This window comes from Triplophysa dalaica, chromosome 21, assembly GCF_015846415.1.
Source record: "Triplophysa dalaica isolate WHDGS20190420 chromosome 21, ASM1584641v1, whole genome shotgun sequence".
Lineage (NCBI taxonomy): Eukaryota > Metazoa > Chordata > Actinopteri > Cypriniformes > Nemacheilidae > Triplophysa > Triplophysa dalaica.
In genome coordinates, this window is record NC_079562.1 from 18351273 (window position 1) to 18369295 (window position 18023).

At 37.0% G+C, this 18023-nt stretch overlaps 1 protein-coding gene across 1 annotated transcript in view; it reads right to left on the minus strand.

Moving 5' to 3' along the window:
- Positions 1–18023, minus strand: part of lrp1aa (low density lipoprotein receptor-related protein 1Aa) — a 131742-nt gene that overhangs the window by 107801 nt on the left and 5918 nt on the right. The window contains exon 2 of the mRNA XM_056735396.1: positions 9479–9601. Within this exon, the coding sequence (XP_056591374.1) occupies positions 9479–9601 (123 nt within the window). The remainder of the gene's footprint in view (positions 1–9478; positions 9602–18023) is intronic.

Sequence of the window (18023 nt, forward strand, 5' to 3'; positions counted from 1 at the left end):
AATGTTCGGTCCAGATTATCACTTAATGTGAGGCATTCACAGGTGAATTCATACACCTCCCGGTGTGTTCTGAGCAAAATCGGGGCTGGCCAGATAATGCCAAACATGTTTGATATTTAGGATTTTAAAGCGGGATAACCACATGGGTATCTTCACAAGAATCAATGAGAGACAAGTCCAGTTTCCAGTGAGATCACGTGATACACTTACTCTGGTGTGATAAACGTAATGTTTAATTAAGGAATTAAGGCTATACTAACCATACAAACATAAAAGAAGACCACATCTGTTCACAGTTCATAAGCATTTACAGCTAAATAAAGCACAGCTGTGTGTCCAATGGGACGCTAAAGGAATAATTACTGGACAAACTAGTCACGAAAAGTGCGGATTTGATGTGCCAGACTATTCTGCAAACAAAAGACCATAGCACAGTAAATATTACAAACACATGCATCTTGGCAGTCATTTCTATTCAGCCTTCACTTAGACGCCTGCTGAGAGTAATGATCCATAACATCCATTTCACATCATAAATGAGGACAGGGCCTGTCCTCTGAAACCCCTAAAGAGAAAATAATGGGATAGTTCACCCAAAAATGAAAGGTCTATCATTGTTTATCTGCCATCGTGTTGTTTAAAGCCTTTATGACTTTGTTTCCTTCATGAAACACTCAAATGAGATGTTTAGCAGATGCCCATGCTGCTGTTTTCAGTACAATGAAATTGTAAAGTCGCCAGAAACTTTCAAGCTACAAAAAGATCCTACCGTTGAAATAGTACAGGTATAAAATGTCATTATTGCATATACTATTTTAAGTGATTATCACTTATATATCTTAGTGATAAATGAGAGTTCCGCTATGATAATTGTGTCTGCAAAACTGAACCTGTGGCATTACATTTGCAAAAAGGTTGTCAGAGGATTTGTAAAAAAAGGCACTGAAATGTAATAAGTGTGCATAAATGGTGTCTTTTGGAGGGACTGTTGCTTTAAGGAGATAAACCATACAAAACAAATATTGTGTCATGAATTATTAGGTTGTTCCAAATCTGAATAAAATAATTTGTTCTGTTGAACACTAAGATATGTTGAAAAATGTTTGCAACCGAGTTTCTTCAAAATATATTCTTTTGTGTTTAACAGAACAAAAAAAAAAAATTCTTCGACAATGGTAGTTAAGTATGCATCAAAAATGTCAGTTGCTAACATTTTTCAGAAATATCTGTCTTTGTGTATAACCAATCAAAGAAATGTATACAGGTTTGAATTAACTTGAGGATGGGTAATTCATGAAATAGTTGTTTTGGTGCAGTATCCCTTTAAATATTTTTTCACTCTAGGATTAATCTCAGTATGAAGATTGTTTTGATTATGATTCTCTAGGGTCTCCTGCAGAATGGAAAGTTATTTTAGATCCCTAGTGAAGATCAAAGATCGAAGATGTATTTGGGCAGCTGGGACACCCAGCAAGAACCTCAAATGCTTAACCTGAGACAACCCTGTCTATTTTTAAAACCTATTATACACATTTTAGCTAATAGACCTATAATACACATTTTAGCTAATAGACTTCCCATATAACACACTTACAATACAGTTTCGCTTAAGTTGCCTTAGTTTGGATAGCTAACTTTTAGACGACTAGAGAGATGAGAGTTCTTCTGAAACTATTAAATCCACAATATGTAGCTTTCGGTCCTAAAACAATTGATGCTTACTGTATCTACAGTGTATCTTGCAGAAGAACAGGCTGTGATTGTGCTTCGCCGCAGAAGCTTGCATATGGAAATCTAAAAACAATATAATCTGATGTGCTGTCTGAACGTGTTTGCAGTATTTGAGGTCTGAAAAAATACAGAGCATATTTTCTCTTATTTTGACCTGTTTCTCCAGTTTTCTGCAAAAAATGCAGATATAAACAGTATTTTTGTAGGAAATTTAGTAGAAATATTGTTAGTAGTTCACACATAATATTTTTACCTAAACATGTACCTGTAAATAGTACATTTTTAAATCAGAAAAACTGAAATGGAATGGTCTCTAAATTATTCCCGCGGCTGTATATGTGTTGAGATCTGATTGCAATATACAGATATTTAACCTTCTCAAGCTAAACACATAGCTTGTATTTTTGTATGGCTCATTTTTGCAGCTGTCAAGCCTTAAACAACAGACTATACTCATCTTAGCACAGCAGGCCTGTCCTCCGCTGTGTGATAAGAGCTCAGACCTTCAACCTTTTCAACATGAAGCAGATCGAAATGACTATCACACACAAACACACACACACACACACACACACACTCAACCATCAACAGACCAGCAGCTCTGGGCTGAAGGATTTAGTTAAGTTATGTAGGGCCTTAACCTGATTTTAAGACGATTTACACTGTCATTCTGAAAGTTATAAAATCGTATTTCATTTGTTCAGACAATGACAGTTTTGATCTTAACAGTTTCACAAAACTAACAAATGCCCAATTAATCCAGTTTATTGTCCATTACTATGCAATGTGTTATACTATTACAAAAAAGCAAGGTCTTCCCCACCCAAACGCATAGTTGCATGTTTTATTATTTACACTTTTGTTGTTGGATGACAGTAAAATGATAATTCCTTATTCCTAATCTGAGTAAGCGGCGGTACAAAGCTGTGTATTGTGTTGCAGTGGTCCTCAGAGGAGGGACGCAGCAGCTGCAGTAGGCACTGTGACAGACTTCAGGACTAAGACACGTAAGTAAATAAACTTCTTTCATGAGACAGATCTTTAGTGATCTGAGGCATCTGCACACAGAGGTATCCTAACACTATTGCTATTAGATTGTTAATGATTGTTAATGATATTCTTAAATCTATAATTTACCTTATTCGGAAGTTTATTTATTTTTTATTTAGCCTTGTTGTGCAAGCACTGTTGAGCTTGGCCGGAGGGGCTGCTTTAGAATTTAGAAGTTAGACATAATTAATATTGCATATAAGAATTTATAGTCCGTTTAATATTTGACCTGTGGTTCTCTCTCCTATGTGTGCTTTCACTGTGCGTGTGTGCAAGTGTGTTTGCGTGTGTGCGTCTATGTCAATGTGTGTAAGTATGTATGCATATTGTGTGAGTGGAGCATTTGTATGTCTGTCTTTTGTTGTTTTCACCTTTTTCTTGTTTTTACAGGTATATGTCTTTAGTTGTTTTTCTTGTATTCAATGTGTCTCATTGTACAGCTACTTTGTAACAATGAAAATTGTAAAAAGCGCTATATAAATAAAGTTGAGTTGAGTAACACGGAACACGGAACACGGAACACGTTTCTAGACACATCCTGCTTTAGCGTGATATAATAGGCTATAGGTTAAAGGCTTACTTCAGCCATGAAACAACATTTCCCCCTGTTTTAATCTCCCTCAAGGCATCCTGTCTGAATATGACTTACTTCTTGAAGAATAATGCATTCAGAGTAATAATACCTCATATTTTTTTCTTCCAAGCAGTTATTTTTGAAACTCCAAAATCTGCATCCATCCATCAAAGAACACCACGACACAGCTCTGTGGTCTTAACAAAGGTCTTCTGAAGCAAATCATTTGTTAAATAGAAATATCCATATTGACAGCTCTATCAGCGTTAATGTCTAATATCCATAATCCCTTGGCTGCTCGTGAACCAGAAGCTTTTTTCCCTTTAATAGGCTATGCTATGAAAAAAGCATTACTATATACTCACAATTATATTATTCCAAAACTGTTTACAATAGGATATGACTATAATATGATTTTGATATGAGCTGCTTTTTTACATTAAAATAAAACATTGTGCACATTTGCACATTTTCAAACTTGTTGCATCAATTTCATTGTTCTGGGTTTGATATTACACTGAATGCTCATTTGCACTAATGGACTACTCTCATAACTGCATTAACTCATCTACTGCACTGTAACTTTCATAACTGCATTAACTCATCTACTTCACTGTAACCTTAATAACTGCATTAACTCATCTACTGCACTGTAACTTTAATAACTGCACTAACTCACCTACTGCACTGTAACTCATCTATTGCATTATTGCATCTATCGCATAACAACTGCATCTACTCATCTATTGCACTATAACTTCAATAACTGCATTAACTCATCTACTGCACTGTGACTGTATATCTGCATCTACTCATGTATTGCACCGTACCTTTAATAACCACATTAACTCATCTACTGCACTGTAACTTTAATAACTGCATTAACTCATCTACTGCACTGTAACTGTATATCTGCATCTACTCATGTATTGCACCGTACCTTTAATAACCACATTAACTCATCTACTGCACTGTAACTTTAATAGCTAATGTCTGTAACTAATGCACACTCAAGTCACTTGCACTATTGTATAGTCTATATTGTTATCTGTTCATAACCTCCTGTACATTAATGTTCACAGTATATAGCCTTCTGTATATATTGTTCATAGTACATACCGATTGTCATATTTTCATAGTACATGCCCAACGTAAATTATTTTCCTAATATTGTATTCTGTATTTATTCACACTGTATATCTGCACTTGCTAATTGCACTTCTGGTTAGACCTAAACTACATTTCGTTACACTGTACCTGTATATGTGTAATGACAATAAAGTTGAATCTAAAAAAAAAAAAATATCAATGACACAACAGTAGATATTTAGGCTGTGCAGATAGTAAGTGGCATTACGAGCACTATTTAGGGTGCAAAGGTCCATTTAATGAAATGCAAATGATGTGCTGTCACTTTGTAGCAGACACAAAGGAGGAGAAGCATGTCTGGGATCTCTAGTGGTTTATTTATGTTGCCATTAGTGATAAACTCTTTTATTACTGTACTAATGTGATTGTTTAAAGCGGCCATAACACACTCAGTTTCTGCCAATCTCATATTAATATTGAGTACTTATAGAGTAGTATTGCATACTTTGTATCTTTGAAGAGTATTAAGTTTGATCACATTTCTAAAAGATAGATACAGCTGTACGATTGTTTCCGAAAACATACGTCGCGTGCGGGGGGGAGGGGTAGGCTCAACCAAAGCACTGCGCACCCATTTTTAACAAAGCACAGACATCAGTTTCACTCAATGCATGTCCCGCATCTTATAGCGCTGGGACGGCTCAATATATCAGTTTTCAACGATCTCCAAATACTACGTTATATCCACAGTTTATATAACATTCATCACCCAAATGAACTTCACAAACGTATGCTCTCTCTCTCTCTCTCTCTCTCTCTCCTGATTACCAGTGAAAGTGAGGTCTGCTCATGCTCCTTCTCCTGCTATCCGCTTGCTCTTCAGGGAGAATTGTCCAATAAGGGACTAAGAAAAGTTGTTACAAAGCAGTTTTATATGTTCAAAAAAACCTTTCCGAAACCTGTGCGATCATTGGGGGAGTGTATCGAGCACAGAATTACTAAGAAATACGCCCAACTTGTTTTTAGTTGAGTGGCTGTATGTGTGAGTGAAAACAACTTCTCTCTGTCAGCGATGGGTGACATGATGTCCTCGCTAATTGTTGGATCACAAATATGAGATTACAATGAAATCAGTGTAAGGTACGGAGTGAGTTTTTAACACCGACTTCTATGTAACTTCCTAAGAATGAATTGTTCTTTATTGTATTGACGATTGCAGCTTAAAAAATTATATGAAAACATATGTGTTCATTGTTTCAAGAAAAAGACACTTAAAATCAGAACTTCTCATTTTTGCATTCAATGTATAAATTACCTCTTTTGAAAAGCTTGAGATTGATAAAATAAAGCCAACATGTTGACTTTTATAGTATTAGGAAAAGACTGTTTCATTTTAATGCAGAGGAGTAGAACAGCCAAACATTAGCAAAGCTAATGTGCCAGTTTTGTAGTTTGCTTAACTGTTCCAGGGAGATAAAGAGAGAGACTTTGAGGCGAGAAAAGCAGGTCATGAAAAAACAGCAGTTTTCCCCCATTCCTCTAGATGGGGGTTTTAATGACTTCCAGACTAAAGGCGGCTCAGCCTCCATTTCTCCTGTTCTCCTCACATCGAGCCATTTAGCCTCTATGTAATGCCTGTGCTTGGACTCAGCTCTTGTCCAACACTTTTCAATGCCATGCCAGCTCTTTAAAGAAAGATATATCATTTCGAAGCATGTAATGGGTTGTGTTGAAGGAGGACAAACATTCCTTAAGTCCAATTGCAGCCTTGTAAACGGCGCCATTGTTTTCCATAGCCAGGTTTTAAACAGCGAGTTAAATCTTATAAAACAGACCACCGTCTCCAAACCACATGACTACCTGACAGCACTCTACTTGCGTAACACGTTTTTTAGCCAGTAAGGGTATGAATGGAAAGATACTTTTTTCTTTCATACTGACCCGAAATTACAGATGTTGTAGAAGGCAGTTTCTTAATCGAATTGAATATGAATAATGTATGGTATCTTGTTTACATTTTATCTGCAAAACGTGTTGAAGATTACCTAGTGTCTTCAACATTTGTCTCTGAGCAGAGTCTTGTTCACACTGCAATTTTTTCTGCCCGTCCACTTTAACAGAAATAAATCTTAAGTTTTATGCTGCATTCAAAATGGCCTGTGTACACAACATATAAATCATTTATATGCCATTGTAGAAAAGTAGATGTTTTACAAGTTCGTTTTAGTCTGAGGCGTCTGAAAAGTGTCAAATGGAATTATACAGTATTTTGTATATAACAGTACAGATAGCTCTCAGGTATTATAGACCTACTGCTTATTATTTTTGAACATATTATTGTGCATGCGGTATCAGATGAAGACGCTTTCATGCACATTAGAATGAATGTCAGAATACCACTATAAATTGAGTGTTAAATCGAGCTCCTTTTCACAGCTAACCAATGACAGAGACCAGTAGTTTCCATGACAACATGTGAGGAACGTTAATGATCGAGAAGGGTCAAGCTCTAAAAATTAAATGGCGGCGAAACGCCCATGGAGATAGTTATGTATAAATGTAATTTTGTTTCACTTTTAACAACTTCTGATTGCATTTCTGGCGAGGAATTAGTATTATAGTTTTCAAATATGTGATTTGTTATTACAAAGAAGACGCTCTCTGTGTATAATTCAAATAGACTTATGTTACACTGCCTATCTGTTTTTCTGGGCTGCCTCTGTTCGTGCACAGATGCTGCCGCCAAAGTCATGCCGTTCGGCTGCTATTTGTAACCAAATGCTGTCAGGGTTTTGTTTTACTAAAAAAGCGTCTTTATCAACTTTTTCTTGTCAAAGATATCTGAACACGGCCTTAAGATGGTTTTTCCTGAAAGCTTCTCTATATGTGCTCATTGTTACAGCTTAAAAGCTTTCTCTTCAAGTAATGTGCTTTAACATATATATGAATGTGAGCTACACTAAATATTGTATCAACAACACTGCACAAGCTAAAGGGAGCAGCAATGTTTGCATATACCTCATTGACATGAGAAGGAAGTCCCTTCTGTACAGGATAGAGTAATATTCTACTGACATTATAAACTATATAAGTGCATGAGAAGTTGTGTATACAAAACCTGGGCGATTTTGTGTTCTACATATTCAGCAAACACTTCTCTAAATGCACCCACTGTGTAGATTGAATCATTTGATACATTCCTTGGGAATCCAACCCATATGACCCCAGAGTTGCTAATGTCATGCTTAGTCTTACCCCTATCGGCAAGTAAAATAAAATATTTTGAGAGAACAGTAAGTGGGAAAGTCGAAAAATACCCATTTCCTGGTTGAAAAGATTTATCACTTATGTCTAAAACAACAAGAAATGCGAGTACAATAGACTCACAGACATAAGAGGAAATCTGTTGTTCGGAGATAAGTTTTTGCAAAGCTGAAATCTCATATGTTTGCAACTAACTTCTAAACAGTCCAAACTATCAATAAAAAAGGCAGATGTGCTTCTCGCTGTGAACCGTAGTCCTCTTGATAGCAAGCAAAAAACAGATATAAGCAAGGCCATGTGAAGTCAATGCCATCAGAACTGATCAGACAAAACAAGAGTAGTGAAAGAACATGAGCTTCAGGTCAAGTCATCCGAGAAACAAACTGACCAGCAGAAAACCAAACACTGATACGTCCTATCAGACATTCTGACAGCTGCATACAGCCTGTGGTGCGACACACAGTTTAGCTCACATCACAGGCTAATGGGGTATACAAACATGGGGCGATGGCGTACTTCAGTTAAAGGTCATTTTTACCAGCGATGTATCAATGTGTTTAGTAAGAAAACCTTCAAATTTCAATGAACCCGCAGCTCTACGACTGAGCATTTCTTCTGCAGCTCAAATTGCCGCTTTTTAAGATGTGTGGTGATTTTGTCAGACATTGTGTCATAAAACAGAACTGAGAACAGAAACAAAAATATGTTAATGAGAACATTTTTATTGTGCAGTAAACTGTATTAAAATACAGATTGTTCAGGGAGTAGAAATGGGTCTAAACTACCCAAACTACTATGTGATGACGTCACAAATATGTTAATTAGTGTTTGACGTCATTCAGCACCGCTGTTGCCTAGACAACACTGTGATCATGAACTGTCACGAATATCAAAATACAGCTCCTCTTTGCATTAAAGTATTTATCATTCATTATTTCTTATATAATATAACAGAGTAGTAATATTTATTCATTTGGCGAAGAATATTTTATCTAATTTTATTAATACATCCGAGTTGTGGGTAATAATTAGCCGTAAAGTGTCCATGGATTCACAATTCAAATTGTCATCGGAAATGGTAGGCCATCCGGTTACTTGAGATTACTCATTCAAGCACGCTATGATTTGGGACATACTAATTCTATTTTTGAATACCATTGTAAGCAGGGGTGGTGCTAGGGGTGGGCTAAGGGGGCTGAACCCATGAATGTTTTCGTCAAACCGTTTATTTTAAATGTAGACGCATTTGATTGAACGGCAGGTGCAATCAAGTAGAGAGCAAAGAAAATCCTTTTATCCTTTGCCGAAACTTTCTCGTCTTCACTGCAAGTGCGGCTCAGGGTTGCTAAGCAATGGCAGACGCCACGCCAGCCCAAGCCAACACGCGCTTTAAAACAAGTGGCACGGCTCACTTTTGGACAAGAAATGTATATTTGAACACATATGTGGCTAAGCCCTGAATATCCACTCACCCTAGAACCGACCCTGGTTGTACGTAAATTGTTAAGTGTCCATGGCAATGTAACGTCTGCTGTTAAAAAAAACAATGACCACTGAAATATGCGCAAGCTCATGCTTTAAGTGTGCATAATGCAGCAATTACATGAACTACAGCCATTGTAAGATTGTAAATACACTTAAGAAGCTTATCCTTCTGTTTTTAGTGCAGTGTGTGGTTAAGCTTTGCTTTAAGAAAACTTGAAGGTGACCTTTGGACTAAAGTTCTATAAATCTTTAAGCAGCATAATGTGGAGAAACAGTCATACATACAGACATCTGGGGACTCGTCCGATCCGTCCGGGCAGTCCTTTTCCCCGTCACACCGCCAGCCCTTTGAGATGCATGTCACCTGATCCCTGCAAACAAACTGTTTGGGGCTGCAGGTTTTTGGAGCTGCAAAATAGAGTATGTATGTGTTAATGCCTTTTAGTAATGTTTAAGATTCCAAAAAAAAATGTCAGCTGTTAATTTTATTTTTGTTTGAAAATATATTATATAAAAAGCGTAGATTTTAATTATTATTTTTAGTCTAATGCAAACAATTCAAGTAGATTGGAACTACACCGGCATGACGATGAAACGGCTTCTAAGGTGTTAATAAGATGGCAGTAGAGTGAATCAACTTGCATGTTGTCGTCTTGAAATTATAAGGTTCTATATTACATTTTCTGTGACAACATATTTACATTCAGTGATGCTTTTTTCTTTACGTTGTGTTCATTTTCTACAGCTTTTGAAACAAAAAGGTTTTATCGATAAAGTCAACTGGAAGGCAGAAACTTTGAAGCTCGTTATCACAAAACTGTTCAGAACGTAGATAGAACCTTATAATATTTAAGACCTTTTTAGCCATAATTTACGGAAAACACACCATGCATATTAATGCTTGAGGTCTGGCCTCTGAATATTTGTATACTGTATTTTCTGATTTAGCACATGAAGTCCAAGTTTCTGTCATGTTCCAGTAAGAAAACATAACAATAAAAACAGGTTTGGGAGCCTAAAATCAATTCCAATTCAGGAATCAGAATTGAAAGGTTAGGAAATAGACAATTGATATAAAATGAAAGTTTCCTCTTATCAATTCATGTTTGCACATTTTTAGAAATGTTCATGTGTTAACTTGTGATCTGCTGATCAGTGGCGGCTGCTGATCTTTTAAAGAGGAGAAGCTCATTTTCGGCCTAAATCATAAAAATTGTCCATTTATTTATATGTAAATTCTGCCCTACGTTCCTTTTCAAGAAAATGCTCTGTAACCCTGTCGTACCAACTAGGCGTCTTTTCCAGTGACAAAGTTTGACAGACCTCCAAACCCCAATTTTGACCAAACAACACATCCATTAGATGGTTTCATCAAGAGACATGGCCAGCAGTACATTTTCTTTTTCACAGCACTTCCAGTCAGCCAGCTAACTGTGTCATACCAGGAGAGCTGAAAAGACCTGTTACTTTTCCCTATCTTTTGCACTAAATCAATCTTAGGTGTTGATCTGCCCTGCTGTTTAATTCTAAGTTTCTCCTCGTAAGGAAGACTTTCTAATGGCTTTGCCAAAATCAGGTCGACAATATTAGCACTGTCTGCCATCGTGTGCAGTTTGCTAGCTCGCTAGTTCAGACTATATGAATCAATGAACAAACGATCTAATATATATATATATATTTAACTCAACGGGAGGAAATGTGGGAATTATGTTAAACTGAAACAATGAATGTGGTGTGAAATTGTGTGAAATATACAATGAAGGTTGCAGCAGTTTGTCTTTCGACTACACATGCAAAATCAGCGATGGGACTGAGTTTGAAATGGAGACACAGAGTGATACGCGTCATAATCTGAAGACCACGCCCACGCCCACACCAACCGTCTCTTTGCATTGCCAGAAGCTGCCGCCTCCTTGTCATTTATGATTTATAACAACAACAAAAAAAAATGTTTATAAGCTGATATGTGACAATGTGTATAGCAAACAAGCTAAAAAAAAACAAGAAATATGTTTTTATAAGCTGTCGACCCCAAAAAATGAGCGTTTTAGGACATAAAAGTGGATTAAAAAGAGATGACAGACCCTCCAATCATCACGCAGACGCTCGGAGTCCGGGCCAGCCCACTCCTCCATTCATCCCAGAGACGCTGAGCGTCCGTGGGCGGGACATAATCGCAGCATTATCCAATGACCGTCTTGTTTCTAAGCACTGAAAAAAACTGTTTAAAGCAGCCCCATTGAAGTCAATGGGCTTCAACAGAGTAATGCACTGTACGCTACTGGAATGAATGAGAAGGAAATCGAGTCAGCCGACCTAAGTAGCGGATTCTGAATGAAATTGTTTTCGTTCAAGATGAACGTGTTTAACGCATTTTTAGTCAATAAAATGTTAACATAATAGTACATATATTTGACCATTCATTTTTTGACAATTATAGGGGAAGCTGAGCTTCCCTTGCAGTCTTAAAGAAATCGCGTCTGCTGCTGATATAAGCTGACAAAGCTCTTATGAAAATTAACCATACTTTTTCTGTAGTGTGTAGACTGTATGTACAGTATATCAAGAGTTTGTTTCCAAAATTAGATATCTCAGTTTTTTATGATGTTATCATGTTTTTATTGTTTTATTGTGTTAGTAAGCTGTATTTTTTGGTTATTAGGGGTTAAATCAAAACAAACCAAGTGTAGTTTGATATTAATTGGAATCCACAATAAAAAAATGACTCTCTCTCTCTCTCTCTCTATCTCTCTCTCTCTCTCTATATATATATATAATATTGCAAACCAGTCAATGAGCATGCTAAATTACCATACAAGTTGATCACTGCTTTAAGAATGGACTCCCGTCCCAACCTCCTTTTTTTTTAACTGAGAGTCGGCAAATTGGTGACTGTCTGCCTGATTAAAATTCATTTTAAATATGCACCTTCATATTTTGGAGAATGTAGTTAATATTTGCATAATTAATGACTGATCTTATCCAACCGCGACCCACCCGCAATTAATCAGAATGTACTCTATTGCCTTACCCACGCGACCCGCGGATATCACCTCAATCCGTACATCACTAATGTACAGTCCAGAAGGTAACAGCAACAGTAACACTAGCTACCTACCTATAAATAGTGAAAACCCAATTGACTCGACCGACAGTGTTAATAAAATGAGTAATTAAGACCTTAAATGTGTACTGGACAAATATTTAATGACATATATCTTTCAAAAGGATGTCTCCAAGATATTGCACTGGTGTTACTCAAGGTCCTTTCTTTCCTTTCCAAAACAATGAGTGTTTTAATATGCACAGTTATCTTTAATGAACCGAAGAGAGCACACGTCACTCCTCTACTCTAAGCTACATTGGCTCCCTATAGTCGCTCGCATCAAATTCAAGACTCTGCTCCTGGCCTACAAGACCACCACTGGTTCGGCACCACCTTATCTTCACTCCCTAATACAGACATATGTACCCGCCAGATCCCTACGCTCTGCAAACGAACGGCGTCTTGTGGTGCCATCCCATAAAGGTAAAAAATCTCTCTCGCGCACCTTCTCTGGATCTGTTCCACCTATGTGGAATGATCTGCCTGCTGCTACAAGATCTGCAGATTCTGTAGCCATCTTAAAGAAACACCTGAAAACACATCTCTTCCGCCAACATCTTACTGATCTCTTCTGACTCTATTCTCTTCTCTACTCTTTTCTTCACTACCCATAAAAAAGAAAGAAAAAAAGTATGAATGAATGATTCTGTATACTGTGTTAGGCTATATGAGATCAGTCTTCTTTTTGATTGCACTTATGCTTTCGTTGTACTTGTGCTGTCCCAATTGCTTCCATTATCTACCCCACTTGTAAGTCGCTTTGGATAAAAGCGTCTGCTAAATGACTAAATGTAAATGTAAGTATAAACGGATATCTATAAAAACAGCTTATAAAAGAAACCTGTCTTCACGTGTGTACATGCATGTCAATAAACCAGCTATGCAGAAAACCGCGTTTATGGAAATTTGAGTAGTCAACGATGGTCGGTCTATTAATTAAAAATGCAGCGGAAAATTGGTCAGAAGCTGTGTTTTTATATCTCTTCTCATGTTCGCAGTAGGCCTACCTGCAAAAGCAACAATAGTTTTTAATTTTGCCGTTTCTACATTAACTGCATGATTCGAGAGCGGACTTTTACTATTATGCTGTCAGACATGCACTCATAAACAAAATTGAGAGAAAACCGATAAAAGCATATCAACACGTAGTCGGAGTAACACTGTGCATATAAACACACTCACACTCATCTGTTTGAAATCAAATGTTTTGATTTGAGGGCTGTAAATTTAATCTTAATTTGGTACAAAAGATCATAAAAATCATACTTAAAGCATTGTTCACAGCACAGATTGAGTAAAAAGCCATTGACACAAAATGTGTTTTTGTCTCCTAAACATCAAAGAACCACATTTCAGAACGTGTTAAAAATATATATATACATATATATTTCAAATAGACAGCATCTATAGACAGCGGGGAAAATAAGTATTTGACACATCAGCATTTTTATCAGTAAGGGGATTTCTAAGAGGGCTATTGACACAAAATAGCCAAATATTGAATTCATACAAAGAAATTAGAACATTTAAGTATACAAGTTCAGTCATAATAAATAAAGTGAAATGACACAGGGAATAAGTATTGAACACACTTTATTTAATACTTTGTAGAAAAGCCTTTGTTGGTGACTACAGCTTCTAGACGCCTCATGTATGGAGAGACCAGTCGTCTGCATTGCTCAGGAGTGATTCTGGCCCATTCTTCCACACAAATGGTCTTTAAATCTTGAAGGTTCCTCGGGCCTCTTTTATGAACTTTGATCTTCAGTTCTCTCCATAGATTTTCTATGGGATTTAGGTCAGATGATTGACTGGGCCATTCAAGCAGCTTGATTTTCTTTCTTTGAAACCACTTCATTGTGTCCTTGGCCTTGTGTTTGGGATCATGGTCTTGCTGAAATGTCCACCCTCTTTTCAATTTCAGCTTTCTGGCAGACTGCCAAAAAGTTACATTAGCTTTCATCTGACCATACTATAGTCTCCCAATAATTCACAGGCTTCTCATATGCTCTTTCGCAAAATTTAACCGAATCTCAACATGCTTTTTGATCACTAATTGAGTCTTGCGTGGTGAGCGTGCATGTATGCCATGGCGGTTCAGTGCATTGCTTACAGTTTTCTTTGAAACCACAGTACCTGCTGATGCAAGGTCTTTCTGTAGTTCTGCCCGAGTGGTTCTCGGCTCTTGGAGAACTCTCCTGATTATTCTTTGGACTCCTCGGACAGGGATCTTACGTGGAGCACCTGATCGTGGCCGGTTTATGGTGAACTGATCCTCTTTCCATTTCCTGATAATGGCCCCCACAGTGATCACAGGAACATTCAGCATTCTGGAAATGTGCCTATAACCATTCCCATCAAAATGCTTTTAAACGATAAGATTACGAAGATCTACAGCGAGCTCTTTGCTTTTTACCCATAATGAAGTCTTTCCTGTGTGCCTCCTAGGTAATGAGAAGCCTTTATAGGCCATCAATTAGGACTAAAGCAGCTGATATCAATTAGTACTGATAGGGGGCAGGGTTTCTCTCTCAATACTACCAGATTTCAGGTGATCTCCTGGCTTTCTATGCCATTTTGCACCTTGTTACCTTCATGTGTTCAATACTTATTCCCTGTGTCATTTCACTTTATTTATTATGACTGAACTTGTATACTGAAATGTTCTAATTTCTTTGTATGAATTCAATATTTGGCTTGATGGCTACATCTGGTGGAAATTTTGTGTCAATAGCCCACTTAGAAATCCCCTTACTGATATAAATGCTGATGTGTCAAATACTTATTTTCCCCACTGTATGTATGTACATGCATGTATTTATGATCAAAAACAGATGAAATGATCACACATACATCTATTCATCAATTTTTCATGTGTTTTGAGGCCTTCAGTCTACCCTGAACAAACTGACAAAATGGACTGCGAAATGGATTACAGTACCTATTGTACGCCAGTAAAGGCCTAGTGGTCAAACAAATAGCATCTCACACCTGATTGGTCTGTTTTACAAAAGAAATGGTTGGCAAAGAAACGTCTATAACCCAGGCCCCTGAAAAAGTGGGCATTTGCCATTAGGCTTTACAGCAAATATTTCTTTACTGCTTCTCTCCGTTTTGAGTCCAAACAGCATGCCTCCACACATCCAGGTCAATGTTCCCACACCAGTGTCAGTGATGTAATGAGTCTGGAGGCCATCAAAAGGCATCTTGTTCTGGTTTGGCTGCATGAGGCGCAAAAAAAATGTTACTGTTTTCATTGGTTCACTTTTTGGAATCAAATGCAAATTCATGCCAGACCATTTTCACAAAGGACCTCTAAAAACCGAAGTCGACTATCTGCACTGCACCTCCAGACATAAACATCAAGAGAAGCAGACCTGATTATCAACTGCAACTTCCTAAACAACACCGTTTTTCTCAACAGGGGAAACTAAAGAAGCTAAACTCAGATTATTAATGACACACTGAATAGTCTGCCTAAGTGAGTGCTTAGGCATGAACATTAAAAATCCACATCGAACACTTTAATACTGGGAACTTTTAGACTTAGGCTTCTGGAAACCTTCAGCTTTTATTCTAACCAAATATGGTACATTTAAAACCAGCTGTAACAGAGATCACAACAAGAATGCACACTCACCGTATCAAGGGTCATGAAATGCATTTGGCAGTTTCATTCCATTAAATTGCAAGATACTGTGTTTTTTTCCTAAAAAAGTACTTCACCCAAAATAAAAACCATTCTGTCATCATTAACTACACCTTGTCATTTCAAACTTCTATTACTTTCATTCTTCTCCAGAACTCAAAAGAAGACATTTTGAAAAATGTTGTTAACTGAACAATGCCGGTACCTATTGACACTTGCATTAATTGTGTCTCTATACAATAAAAGTGAATAGGTATCGCCATGAAAGAGCTTGACAAACTTGACACTATACTTGAAATCTACAATCTGCTGACAGAAATACTCCCACTAACTTGCCAAAAATGTTAGTGACAGGAAATAAGAAAAATAAATCCACACAATTTTCAACAACAACATTTCCCTGTGGTCTGTCTTTGACCGTTGGTTATTTTAAAGCATTCCATTGCAGAACTGAATGAAAAGAGTCTTTCTGCTACTTTCTCATAGTGAGAGGTTAGTGTACGCACACCTAAAACTGCGAAAACCAAAAACGTACTGCTGGTCCAAGATACACTATACATAACAAATGCAATAGGCATATCTTAAAACCTTTTTGGTTTCAAAAACAGCACAAAACTGTTATTAAGCAAATCATCTACATAAAAGTAATGTGTCCAAAACTGTATCCTTACCTTACACTGGCTGGCTCGACAGGACGGCCCACACATATATTCTGGTTGGGCAGATACTGTATTTAATCATAGTTCTTCACAAGCATAATTTTGTGATTAAATTGACTGATAATTATTTAATAGATACTGCAAATGAGTAATATTAAAGGGGTGCCCAAGAAAAATCAGGGGGTAAAATGCCACCCCCAGCCCCGGACCTGATTAGCAAACTGATTTGTCAGCTACCATTTCACAGGAAATGTCAGTTTGACATAATTTGACTTCTAGGCACGTCAGATAAGTATGTAAAGAACCTTGCGATTTTATATGATAGAGGCAGAATTTAAGGATTGCAGCTTCTTTTCTAAGTGTATAATGATTTAAAAGTGATTATGCTTAATGTGATGAACATTGTTTAAGTTTATAAACTTATTACATTAGAATTCTAATAAAAATGTGATAGTTTAGCATTTTGTACATCTGTAGACACACACCGTGAGGACATGCTTCTTTCAATTCACAAGTCACCAGACTGTCTTTCAAGTTTAATTTTACTATTCACAGTTCTGACTGGAGCCGTGAACTAGCCATTCATTTAACCCCGTCACTGTGAATTTTGTTATGTTTTTCTTTCCTCTAGTTCATTTTACCTCAGTGATTCTGAAATTCTCAGCACATAACTGTTTCACTTGGATACACACACTAGGCTATAGAGAAGTCTGCACATAAGAACTGCAGTTTTAATGGCAGTGAATGAACAAATAGGAGAATTTACATGCCATCAAAAATCAGATACATAACCAGAGGCAGTGAGATTGTCAGACATGAAGAGCCACAATTCACTAGACGTATCGGGTCTAAAATGGGTTGAGAATCCTGTATTATGAGGCCAGCATAAAGCTATAATTAGTATAGATACAATACTGTATGTGCACATCTTTCAAAATGTGAAACAACTCATATTTAGACAATGCTTTTAATTAATAAAGACTTTAAAAAAGTAGTGGGTGGACTTTTATCAAAATAGGCTGGCTGTTTACACAAACTGCAGATGAACAATTGTGTTCAAAAACCATGTTAAAGTGAATTTTGCATATAGGTCCCCTTTAAAGATCAACATTTGAATCATGGTCTCAAATTAATGTTCATATCAAAATGTAAATTCAGGCCTTGAGGTCTATTCAAATACAGTGAAGAAAATGGCACAAAACCCATACAGTAAGTTGCACTTATTGGCATACGCATTCTATTATACTCTACAAACCCAATGATGATACAAAGCCAAAATTCTAAAACCTACAAATATTTTCACTATTAATACGGACCAGCAGTTGAGTTCAATACAGTGAATGTTACCAAAGCAACTACGGTGTGTTTGCTCTTTCCAATCAAAGGTACTTAGGTGGAATCAATAGTCCCCACTGC